Source organism: Cavia porcellus, unplaced genomic scaffold (assembly GCF_034190915.1).
Source record: "Cavia porcellus strain 051 isolate PalLab524CR breed Dunkin Hartley unplaced genomic scaffold, mCavPor4.1 scaffold_8, whole genome shotgun sequence".
Classification (NCBI taxonomy): Eukaryota; Metazoa; Chordata; class Mammalia; order Rodentia; family Caviidae; genus Cavia; species Cavia porcellus.
Genome location: NW_026947491.1, coordinates 62,608,420 through 62,620,937, shown reverse-complemented (window position 1 = coordinate 62,620,937; position 12,518 = coordinate 62,608,420). Strand labels below are relative to the sequence as shown.

General features: G+C 36.9%; 1 protein-coding gene across 6 annotated transcripts in view; it reads left to right on the top strand.

Annotated features, from left to right (window-relative positions):
• The first annotated feature begins 3,658 nt into the window (after nt 1-3,658).
• Nucleotides 3,659-12,518, top strand: part of Best3 (bestrophin 3) — a 35,572-nt gene continuing 26,712 nt past the window's right edge. Inside the window, exons 1-4 of one of the 6 annotated variants that reach the window (XM_013159540.2) lie at nt 3,659-3,876; nt 5,410-5,577; nt 8,970-9,004; nt 9,472-9,705. In XM_013159540.2, coding sequence (XP_013014994.2) covers nt 5,426-5,577; nt 8,970-9,004; nt 9,472-9,705 — 421 coding nt within the window. In that variant the 5' untranslated portion in view covers nt 3,659-3,876; nt 5,410-5,425. Of the gene's footprint in view, nt 3,877-5,409; nt 5,578-8,909; nt 9,005-9,471; nt 9,706-12,518 lie in introns of all 6 variants that reach the window. The other 5 variants (XM_003475926.3, XM_063255125.1, XM_013159544.2 and 2 more) reach the window with 5 other exon arrangements.

The window sequence follows — 12,518 nt, the reverse complement described above, 5'->3', positions numbered from 1 at the left end:
TAGAGAACCAGGATCAACAAGTCTTTTTCATTGCCACATACATTTCACCACATAAAAAGGTATAAAATCATCCACATATGTATGCATAAATTTTTCCTGTGTGCCTATGTCTTCCCTCTATGTTTGGAGTAATATTTCTATTACCTTCTACCATTGTTGTTTTTTGGGGGGTTTTGTTGTTCTTGCTGCTGCTGTTGTTACTCGGGATTGAACTCACAACCTCACGCTTGTCAGGCAGGCACTTAAATTGCTGAGCCAAATCCCCAGCCCACTACCATTGTTGTTTAAGTAACAGAATTTCACAGCAGCTTGGAATCAACAATATATTTGGATTTTTGCATGCTTTTCATGAAACTGGACAGATTTATAATCAGTTCTATACTGTAATTTTTTCTTTAGTAATCCAGAATGTATTTGACCTGAGTGGTATGCTCCATTTAAGAAATGTCATTGATTATACAGTACAGGATTCATTTTCAGTACGCTTTTGGACCATAATAATAATTCTCTAGACTCTAAGCTTCTATCTTTAAAATAGAATAAAGTTTTCATAGCTTCCATTAGAAAAGAATAGCTTTCAGAATTTGAACTAATGCATTTCTGTTTTGTTGAATTGGAAACTATTCAAGGAGAGTAATGAGGACTCCTCAAATATCTAATTTCCTATGTCTTAGGAACTGCAGCTGTAGCCAGGCATGGTGATGCACACTTATAATCCCAGCACTGTAGAGGCTAAGGCAGGAGAATTGTTGCGAGTTCAAGACTGACATGGGCTACAAAGTGAGCTCAAGACCAGCCTGAACTGCATAGTGAGACCCCGCCTCAAAAAGATGAAAAAAAGAAAGAAAGAAAGAAAGAGAGAGAGAGAGAAAGAAGGAGAGAGAGAGAAAAGAAAAAGAGAACTTCAGTTGTAATAAAACTCAGTGTTTTTTTAGTCTCTTTGCCATTGGTCATTTCTCTCCTAAAATCAAAAAGAGAAAATTAATAGACGAGGTTTCCCTTTTGACTTGATTTTGACAGATGTCTATGTCCAAAGACATATTGTAGTACAAACTTCTGAGGCCAGGTACAGCATCTAAAAAAAGAAAGAAAGACAGAAAGAAAGAACCCTCCACACATCTGCATAATCCCAACCAGCTGTTATCATACAGCTGACAGTCAGTAATTAGGAAAAGCCCAAGGGCATCACATGAATTCTCAATTCTCACCATCTAACTGTGCCAGAAAAAATTTACAATAAGATAAAAGATCAATTTGAGTACTTCTCAAATCAACTGAAGCAAGGAATTCTGCTGTGAAAAAAGAATAAGAATAATTAATGGCCTCTCTGTGTGTTTTACTCTATAAATCTTCCTCACCCTTTGGCACTACTTTCTTTTTTCTAGAGAGAATCAGCACATTGCAATATGAGTGTGTGCCAAGAGCACATGTTAGCAGAAAAGCTGAGCATCAGCTAATCATATTGATTTCAACTACTTGCTTTTTATGAGAACATGAACTTTATTTGTGCTTTTACTTTGCATTCATTTTGGCCACAAAATTGTTCCTATTTGCAGGATCAAATAAAACATCAAGTTGCCATGGCTCCCCATGTCACAAGTGCTGGCAAATCTTGATTGTACTTTTGACTGGATTAAGACTCTCCTGGAGAAGGTCTAGCATTGTGAGGGCACAAATCTCATCCATTGATAAGTTCACAGCTGGATGGGCTAGAGTTGGCTGTCTAGTTGGAGGAAGTGAATCATGGGGCATGACCACGGGGACTGCCCATGGTCCCTGGCCACTTTTCTCTGGATCTCTCTGCCTTCTGGATGGCATCATTTGAGCAGCTTTTGTCCAGCATACTCTCCTGGCATGATGCTTCTGCCTTGGTGTCAGCCAACGAGTGAAACCTCTTAAACTATGAGCTAAAGTAAACCTGTCCTCCTTTAAACTGCAAATGTCAAGTATTTTGTCCCAGAAAAGAAAACCTGTCAACATACGGTACAAAAAAAAAAAAATGACACTGACCAACAGTACTAACAGTGCCACACAAAAGGGGCATATCTTAGTTACTTTTCTTCTGGCTGAGTCAAAATACCTGAGTTAAAGGACAAAAGGTTTATTAGCTCACAGTTTGTAGAGGTTTCAGTGTGTAATCAGCTGACTCTAGGGAAGGGTGGCATGGTAGATGACATCACAGTGGATAAAAACTTCATGGCACATGGAAGGTAGCAAAGCAACAAGCACAGGACGGCCACAGGTCTTTCTATACCTCACGTATTATGCAGGCTTCTTAGGCCACTCACACTCTTAGCCCTTGATCCTAGCAATGTACCATGAATCAATCCCAGCATCACACATTCTAGATCCAGCCTTGAGAAAGCTCCACCTGCATTAGGCTTTGAGGGAGACATCCAGACACAAGTCACGGGAAGGCTGTTCTCCTAGTTATACAGTCAGGAAACCACGCCAACTTTCAGAGCCGTTACACATTAGATAGAAGATTAGGAGAGGGAATTTTGTAAATGTCCTCAATGTTTCTACTTCATAAGCACTTATGTTTAGATTTGCTCAAATTCTATAGCACTGGTCAGTCTTGAAAACTTTTACAACATCAGATCTACTCAATCATTTTTCATGACAACCCAAGTATAAGATATGAAGCACATTGCATATATGCTTTTCAAATGTTCCAAAACTCCCAGAGACATCCAACAGAGGTATAATAATGAAGATATGGTAATAACCAAGCAGCAAATAAACATTAAATACCCATTATTTACAGGGCTCCATGGTGAAACTATGTAAAAAATTAAAGCCACCTGCAACTCCGTCTTTGCTCTAAGGTATTTATAGCCAGCCATATATAAAATTTAAGAACATTTTAGAAAATATTTAATTATAAGTATTCTTGATTTTAGAATAAACATTTTATTCTCTTTCTCCACAAAAATGTAAGTTTATCTGAAGTCATTTTCTTTAAGCTCACAATGACTGGTACACAAAATTACTTCAGAAAACTGGAAATCTCCCAAGTATGAGCCTTTAAATTAATAATTCCACTTTTAAATAATTCCATTTTTTAAAATATTACAAATGAAATTTCCTTCAAAAAGGAAAATGTGTGGGTATAATCAATCTAAGAAAAAACATTGTGAATAATTTAAAATTTTCTAGCTAACCATAGAAAAGTTAATAAATGTATTACAAATCGGTACACTACTGTTTCCCCCTACACTGAGCTGTTACAAGTCATAATTCTGTATATAAAATACATATGCACACATAAAACACATAGTTTGTTGTTTTAATGGAAAAGCATTCTTAATACCTCTCAAATGAATGAAAATCCTGTTTATATTCTTGTCTGCCCCAGCTTACAGCTTCATAAAAATATATTCTTCATTTCAATCATAAAAAGAGTGGCCTGATTCCCTTCTTTGGCAAGTGGGATCTCTTCAGAATTCTTTAGGGGAAAATGGGCCTTTCTTCCTTGATCCCAGGATGAAACGGAAATGAATCTAACAGATTTAAATGGCCCAACATCCTTTATGTCACCACCGACTCCTCATTCAAAGGGGTACTTTGAGTGGCAGGTGGAGTTATAATTATAGATCAGAAAAAAGCAACATCAGCAGCTGTCGCTTCTGTTTGTTCCCAGCTATAACTGTCACCAGTGGGCAAACTGGCATAAACAGGCCTGCACAAGTGGAAAAACATTCAATTCCCGTGCTTGTAACGCGCTGGGTCCACACAGTAGCCAGAGAGCAGAAAGAAAATCTGACTGTCCATGAACGAAGTGTGAAACCAAGAGTGTAACGACCTGCAGGCACCTCTTCAAGGGGAACCTAACATTGGAGGATTTTCTTTGCTTTCGGAGACTCCAAATAATAGGTTAGTGCACACAGTAAATGTTTGGAATTTAACGCTGACCTCTACTCTATGTAATGCTAGTATTTCTGACAGAGGCTACCAGAAAGGTGAGTAATTAAATGAAAGAAAGTTGAGGACTGTTATTTAAAACTGCCGTGCTTCTGAGAACAAATTATGAAATGGGTTTAATTTATTATGCTCCTGTCCCGGTGTTGACTCATATTAAACAAATAGACAACGTAAAGACAGAAAAATGAAACTGGTCTGTGGCTTGAGTCCCATTCTTTCGTAATACCGTTTGCCTATGCCAAAAGGCCCTGGTTTCTTTATTAACATCAGTAATATTGGAGACTGAGTTTGTGATTTTAAAAAAAGTGCTATGAATTAAAATCCCAGGGCTTCATTTCCTTAAATAAAGTGGCTAAATTGGAGTTGGATTGTTTTTCTGGGTATGAATAAAGACAAAATTTTCTTATGTATCACAAAATGTGCAATATATGTTACTTTATGAGAAATCTGATACAGAATTTATTTTTTATGTCTACAACAATTCTACCTAAAAGTTGCATGATCTCAAAGTAGTACTGTAAGACTTTCCTCACAGACCCTTCGTAGAAACCAGCATTTCAGAAGCATCTTATTTTATCTTCATATGGTCCATGTTAGTCAATAGTAGAACAGGATTTTCATTCAAAGTTTAGCACTGAGCCATCTATATCAAACACTGACTCTTGAGCACCTCAGGGAAAAGCAGTAAAATTTCAAAAAAACTAACCAAAAACTAAGCTTTAGGATGCCATTCTTATCCGATCCACATCCACGGAACAGATCCAAGTAGAAAGACCTAAGAAATAATCTCATCTTACTCGGTTCCAATCATAAAGTCAATCTGTAAGCATTATAATGAGACTTTTCATTTAAAAAATGCACTTTTAAAAATATCACTGTTGCCAATATTTAGACTGCCTCTTGAAGGACACAGAGTGCATCTCTTCACCAAGAGCACCTCTACAGAGACACCTGCATACAGCTATAAACCCCAACAGTAACCCACAGTTAGATTCTCATGAGGGCCTGGCTTCTTTCCAACAATACCCACTTTTTAGGATGAAAGCCACAACTTCCCCTTAGGAATATTAAAGGTGATAGCAACACTCTAGCTTGTTTGGACACTGGACACTGCTCTTGAAAATATCAATAAATGTAGCATATCAATACCCTAAATTAAGAAAACATGTGATAGGTGACATAGCAATATATATTTATGTCTCATTTATTGAAGTATTTATTGAGCAGTGGCTATTCAGTCTAAAACAACATTTAGTTATTCAAGCAGTTTTAAGTTTACTAATATCACTCATCCCAGCAATTCCTGTCCTTTCCTTTCTCTGCTAAGAGCTCTAGCATGGAGATGATTACCCCCAAGTTGCAAGTGTATAGAGAAAGGAGATGGTTCATTGGTTACCGGCTTGGGTTTCCTTTGCTGTACAGATTTATTTATGCTCTATTTTAAGCATGATTTTTTACTTGTGTTTTGTCTTCTTACTCTTCTAGAAAAAAACTATCCAAGATGACTGTCACTTACTCCAGTAAAGTAGCAAATGCGACTTTTTTTGGATTTCATAGGTTACTCCTCAAGTGGAGAGGCAGCATCTACAAACTACTATACAGGGAATTTATTGTTTTTGCTGTTCTTTACACAGCAATAAGTTTGGTGTACAGGTACTTTGCTTTGCATGTCTCCTTAAACGGCCATCAAATAGTATGTAAGAATACAGTCTCAAAAATCTGGAACCCTTTGGTTGCTGCTGACTTTTGCATTAGGTTACTTCTACCATTGCATGAACTGTCTGTTGTCTTCTCTGCAGAATGAGGTGTTTTAATCCACACCTAACCATTCTATAGGATATTAAATTGACTGTAACTCTTAGGCCCAAAGGGCTCTCATTCTAGCCCCATGTTAACTGATCACGAGGAGATACTATTCGTGCACCAAGGAATTATAATACACATAAGTTGGATGGTTTTTACTTTGATGCTTATTATGTAATAATTATGAATAGAGAAATTCCACAAACAAATAATTATTTGTACTTCTCCAAATGTCATACACGGTTTGAATTTGTGATTTGACAGGGGTTGTAACTATGTAAGTACTTATGTTCACGAATGGTAGGTATCAGACAACTTACCTTCCCCTGGCTGGAAGTTTGACCACTTATCCAGGATGGTGCTCTCCAACCTTACCAGAGCCTCGAGTAAGGAATTAAGGTCTAATGGCTAATTTACTTCTTTCTATTTTCTGATTTTGGGACATTATGTTCAGAAAAGGAGGTATATTCACAACCTATGCCTGTCAGATTGACAGAAAATTTGAACAGTACCATGTCCAAGAAATACTTCTACAACTAAAAACTATAGTCTTAATAAAATTTTATCAGTATGATAAAAGGAAAGAATTTTTTTCTGTTAGAAAGTGAATGTTTGCATTTCTTCTCTAGAGGACGCTAAAACTTAAAACAGAACAACTAAAGGTTTTTGAGGCTGTATTTATACCTTTTCTATGTGCATCAGTTTATTTTTCTTCTGTATACAGCTGAACCAATTTGCATATCATTGCTTTTACCTACATTCTTCCTTGTAGCAACAGGACTCCATTTGGAGACAAGAGATACTAATTTAGCTGGCTGATAATGATAAAAAATAAAACAAAAAGAACTATTTTCCTATGTATCAACACTGCCATGCCAAACAAATATACATATTGATGCACATTTTGGCAAAATGTGTTTAAAGGCCAAATATCTTTCTTAAAATCCACTAATAATTTTTCAAATATGTCTTATATAATTTGACACAACTTATTTATGTCACCTATGCCTTCAGAATATGAAATGGTGGAAGACACAATGACGTTCCAAGACAATTATCTCATTAGTTTATTTTTATTAATGTGAGTTTATTGCTGCCACTGCTTCTTAGAATAGAATACCCTTTAGAGAAGTTCTGAAGTAGCCACAAGTGCTCCTTGAGATCTCAACTTTTACTCCAATATCCTATTTCTAACCTTCCCCACCAAAATTATATGCTTATATTTTTTCCAAAGGCCAAACAGTGCTTACCACAAAAACCATCATTTCAAATAATACTGCATTTTAAAAAGTTCAGTTGTAAAATCTTGTTAAAGTAGATCCTTTTTATCTTAATCAAAGGTTTATCAAGAACTGTAGAATGAATTTGTTTAAAAAAGTCAAATATACCTGTGGAAAAATATAAACATAATTTTATTCCCGTGTCTACTAATGACCTGAATTTTTATTAATCCTATCTTAAGCAAATAATTATAGTTAGCAAAAATCATAAGGTAGAACAATAATTCATTAAATTAATTATGCCTCTTCCTATTTTTAAAGAAACTGGACAAAATAATCTCTTTAGTAGTTTCTAACTCATTTATATGTGTCTCTTATCTAAATATTTTTCTTTAGCCAACTAGTAATAATACCAACCATTTTATTACAAAATATGAGGCCATAATATCATTTCATACATATATTATTAATCCTTTAATTCTTATGACAACCTTGCTATATAGATATTATTATACCCACTAACAAATGAAAAAAAAAATGAGGTTCAAAGAGATTTAAAAATATGTTCACAGTCCAAACCAGTAAGAGGCAGACCTGAGTTTAAAATCTGGCTTGTCCTAAACCTAAGATCTATGCTTTACACATTAAATCTTCTTTGGTTATTTTGATTTACATATTAGAAAACCCTTTTGATTGTGCCCCTGCCATCAACATGACCCTACTAGGCCTGTGTAAGAAGTTGTGCCTCTCTTTTGTCAGCTTTCTTAACTTTAGTAACTGACACCTCCTCCAGAGCTAGGGCAGGAACCTCACGCCCACCATGTACACCAAACATTTTTTGCTAGCTCCCAACAGGACCCCACCTGCAATATGATTGATTTCTCACTGTTACCTCATTGTCCCTCTGCTTCCATTAGCAAAAGTCTACTCACCAAAGGGGCCTTTAATGCTCCTTATAATGGATCTTTCCTCAGCAGCTTCCATCTTTGAAACAGCTACATTCATTGATTTCTGCAAATTCATATGCGTGGCTTTTCTTTCCGTATGTTGATCATTATTATTAACCTGTCTTTGGACATCACTTCTGACTCTGAATCTTACCCTCCAACACAAATATCAATGATGGCCTCATGAAACGCAATTTTATTTAATAATACCAGAAAATGGGCTTGGATAGTTTGAGTCAGATCCATAATAAACATTTTGAGACAGTGACTAAATGTAAAAATAAAAATTTTCACCTTTAGTTGTGAAATTTGTTTTATTTATATTTCAAATAACTATAGGGTTTTGAATAATTATAATATCTCTTGAAGTACAACATGTATAAACCAAATGTGCTAAACAGTATATCTGGGAGCAAGTAAAGTCAAGATGTCAAATGTCATTATTTAATAATGACTCAACTGTGACATTTAATTAATACTCTCATTTATTAGTATTACTAATAACTAAAAATAGATTATTCTATAACTGGATTTTGTTCCAAATCCAGTGAAACAATTATACAAACTTTAAGAATATAAAGTTTGAAATTAAAATGACTAATGAATCCCACTACAATGGTACTTCAGTTCACAAATAGTTTTATTTGTTCATAAACCAAAGCATTTGGCAAGATTTTGCTTTTGTTGGCAACAAACACCTAACAAACACAACCGCAGCTATCTTTCCCACATGAACACAAATGTGGCTTTCTTTTCCAAAATCATAGAACAAATTAAGTTTGTGAACTAATGTACCACTGTAATGGTCAGTAACATTCATATGCAAAAAGTTCAGTACTTGAAACATTCAGCAAGTACAAAGCTTTTAAGGCACATCAGCTTTTGGAGAAAGGAAAAAGTTATTGGTCCTCAAAAAACACATTATTTGTGCTTCATTGTTTGCACTTATGTCACTTGCAATGCAGGTGCAGAAGTATAATATTATAAAGGGCTGTGCATTTTATTTTTGCTTCAGATTGTTTCTTACAGGAGCCCAAAAAACTTACTTTGAAAAATTATCAATTTACTGTGACAGATATGCTGAACAAATTCCAGTAACGTTTGTGCTTGGTAAGTACAGGTCACGCACAGTATGCAGCCACACAGCTGTCTCCGTTAGGGTGGCACCCGTGACTCTGCATGGGAGTGTTTCCGAGCTGGAAGGCATGCCTGAAAAGCCGTCGCTTGCAATAGAACAGAATCAACCATAAAGTTTTTGCCTTCAGGGTTGCTTTTGCTGAATTAACACCAAACAAGTTTGAGATAATAGCGTGCTATTGGACAGTTACGTTTGTCTTCACTAACTCTCCGTTTTTTAGTTAATATTTGAGTTCTAAAACCCACTTACTGGATGCTTGTCAATACCAGGCACAAACGATTATTTTCTTTCTGAAAGACAAAAGCTTAAGGTATGGATAATAATATATTTTTATAGTGTCCCACTCTTATAAAGGCTAAAACGCTGCTAAAAGAAAAAGATCAGTGTCACCAGTGTGTCTATAACAAGAATTTTCTTTATAATGTCCTCTGTTATGCAGGATTTTACGTTACTCTGGTAGTAAACCGATGGTGGAACCAGTTTGTGAATCTTCCCTGGCCGGACAGGTTGATGTTCCTCATCTCCAGCAGTGTCCATGGGAGTGACCAGCACGGGCGCCTGCTCAGAAGGACTCTGATGCGCTACGTGAATCTCACGTCCCTGCTCATCTTCCGCTCGGTCAGCACAGCTGTGTACAAAAGGTTTCCAACGATGGACCACGTGGTTGAAGCAGGTACTGTGGATGGCTTTTCCTTCCGTGGGGTCTTCTCTGGTGACATGTGGACCTCCAAAACTCTTTTGAAAATCTCTTGTTTTTATTCATTCACTCAAGAAACATTTGTTGTGCCGGAAGCATCCTTGAGAGGCAAAGATAAATAAAACATGGTGCCTGCCCCTAGCAGATAGTCACGTTGCTTTATGAGAATGTAATTATAATCCTCATATAAAAACAACCTGTAATATTACCTTACAGTTTTCCAATACTTTACAGTTTATATTAATTTGGAACTAGTTCATTTGGACCTCAAGAAAACATGAAAAAGTCAGAAAACTGATCAGGAGACTTTAAAACCTGTCCTGAGTCACAAGCTCATTAGCTGTAAAGATAAAATTAAAAATTAGGCTTGGAACTCCTACCTGAATGCTTTTCTCAAAGCATAGCAGATTCTGGCAGAAATCAACAAAGCTGGTTTTTCCCTGAGCAGGCCCTGACAGTAAAAGGCTGTTTCAGTGTGGATCTGTCATCTCCCCAATGCCTCAAGGCAGATAACCCAGTTATTTTTTTCCGGGTTCCCACATGCCAAATGCTCAGAATTAGACTATGGCTGAACGATGGTTCTCTTTGGTATGTAAATATTTAGCAAAGAAGCCTTTAGCAGAGTGAGGATTAAATGAGATACCTCTTTACACATATGCATAGTATGAGAACCATTAGATGATTTTTGCCTTTCTATTGAATATAGTTTCAAATTAGATAGGAGTCTTCAGTTTCTTTTTCTGAAATGTCCTTGAAAATAGTTTTTTAATTGTTGTTGTTAAAAAAAAATTTGCTTGTTTTTGGAGTTTTCTGTGGCTTTTTTGTTGTCTGCTTTTTCTTCTTCCATGAGTACATAGAGAATAACTAAAACCACTGAGGGTTTGAATCTTTTAATGTTTACTTTGCTACCTGACCTCCTGTGAGTTACGTAACTTCATTTTCCTCATCCATAAAATGATCTTATAGTCACTTACAACAGCACCTACCCTATACATCTAATAGGCTTACTATGAAAATTGAGTAAGTTAATATTTGCAAAATAATTCAGAACAGTGCATGGTAAGTGCTATATGATTTCTTCCTACTTAGAAATCATCTCAAACACCAGCATAATACAGCACTTTGATCACTTTAGAAGATTCATTGTGAATATGACACCCCAATTTCCTTGATGTGCTTTGATCAAGAAATTGTGAAAGTCAGAGTGAAAATAAGGCAGGCGTGATGTGGATGCTGTGGTTGGGGGTCTGTAGAGAGTCTTGCGGTTAAAGGATCCCGTTGCTTACGGATTCAGGCAGAGGCTATGAATGGCCTGGCAAGGGCACAGGTGTATCACAATGGAGAAACAACACAAACATTAACTGCTATCTGTCCTCTAAATTTAAAAGTAGAATGCTGCTTCGGGGTAACCAAGCTGAAAATGCTACCTAACAACTTAATTTTCTTACTTTACTATCTAAAAATAGAATATTTTAAGAATTATCATAAAGAAAGACCAAAAAACAAACAGAAAGATGTGATGCATCCAAACTGACGAGTGAGAACTGAAGCTTAGTTAGATGAATGGAGGTGGTTTACTCTGGTTCTGACACATCCTTGGAATGAAGAGAGCACGTTCTGACAGGAGTCCGATACCAGGCCCAGTTCTCAGAGCCAAACATACCCTCCTAGTGTCCCCTCCATAGTAAAAGCACATGGGGAGGAGAGGGGGGAGGAACACCCTCTCCTTGGGGGCCTTTGGTCCAACGTGAGTGCAGAGGGCTGACCTGACGTCAGTCTGAGGAGCAAACAGAAAGGGAGAGAGACAGAGTGATACGATTTCATTTCCCTTGAGTATGTTTTTCATTATGTAGAGACCTCTTCCTTATCAAACTCGTGCAGATGTCTGCATGCGCTTACATTCAGGCTTTTTCTCTTCCAGAGGCATCTGGATATTGGAATGCCTCTGTCTCCAAACCACCAATTCCCCGACACTGCAAGGGAATCTGGAAGTGAACTGTTACTCCCAGACATGAATTTAAACTCGTGTGTCTCTAAGATGTGATCCACAGACCCACATGTGTCTCCATCTGACTAACTTGAGCTACTTAATTTAAATGCATATTCCTGGACCCCACTCCAGGTCTGCTGTATCAGAATCTGGATGTGGCCCAGGCACTGCATTGGAATTTGCTTCCATGTCTTTCTGTGTACAGTGTGAAGTTTGGATCTTTTATGGGTGCTTGTTGCAGTATTGGGGATTGAACCCAAAAATTTTGCACTGAACTATATCCGCAGCCCATTTTTGTCTTTATTTGGTCTCAGTTGCTGAATTCTCCAGGCTGAGATCAAACTTGGACTCTTCCTACCTCTGCCTTCCACAGTGCTGAGATTACGGACATGTGTCACTACTGGGATATTTACTTTTTCAAGTCCTTGGAGTAATAGCTTTGGCAACCACTAACTCATTACTAACAACAAGTAGCAACAATTAAGAAAGAATAGACTTTAATTTCACCAGAATTATTAAGGGTGGCTTTAGACAGCATTCTGGACAGAGGAGTTGAATTAGAATCACTTAGACATAAACAGCATTGTTCTGACAAAATTTTCAGTTGGTTTGTTTGGACTTGGAAGAGCACTGGGGGCAATCTAATGAGGCCCAAGCCTTTCCAAGTGCACTGTGAGACCATCTCTAGTTACCTATGTAAAAAGGCCACAGTGTTCTTTCTTTCTTTCTTTCTTCCTTCCTTCCTTCCTTTCTTTCTTTCTTTCTTTCTTTCTTTCTTTCTTTCTTTCTTTCTTTCTTT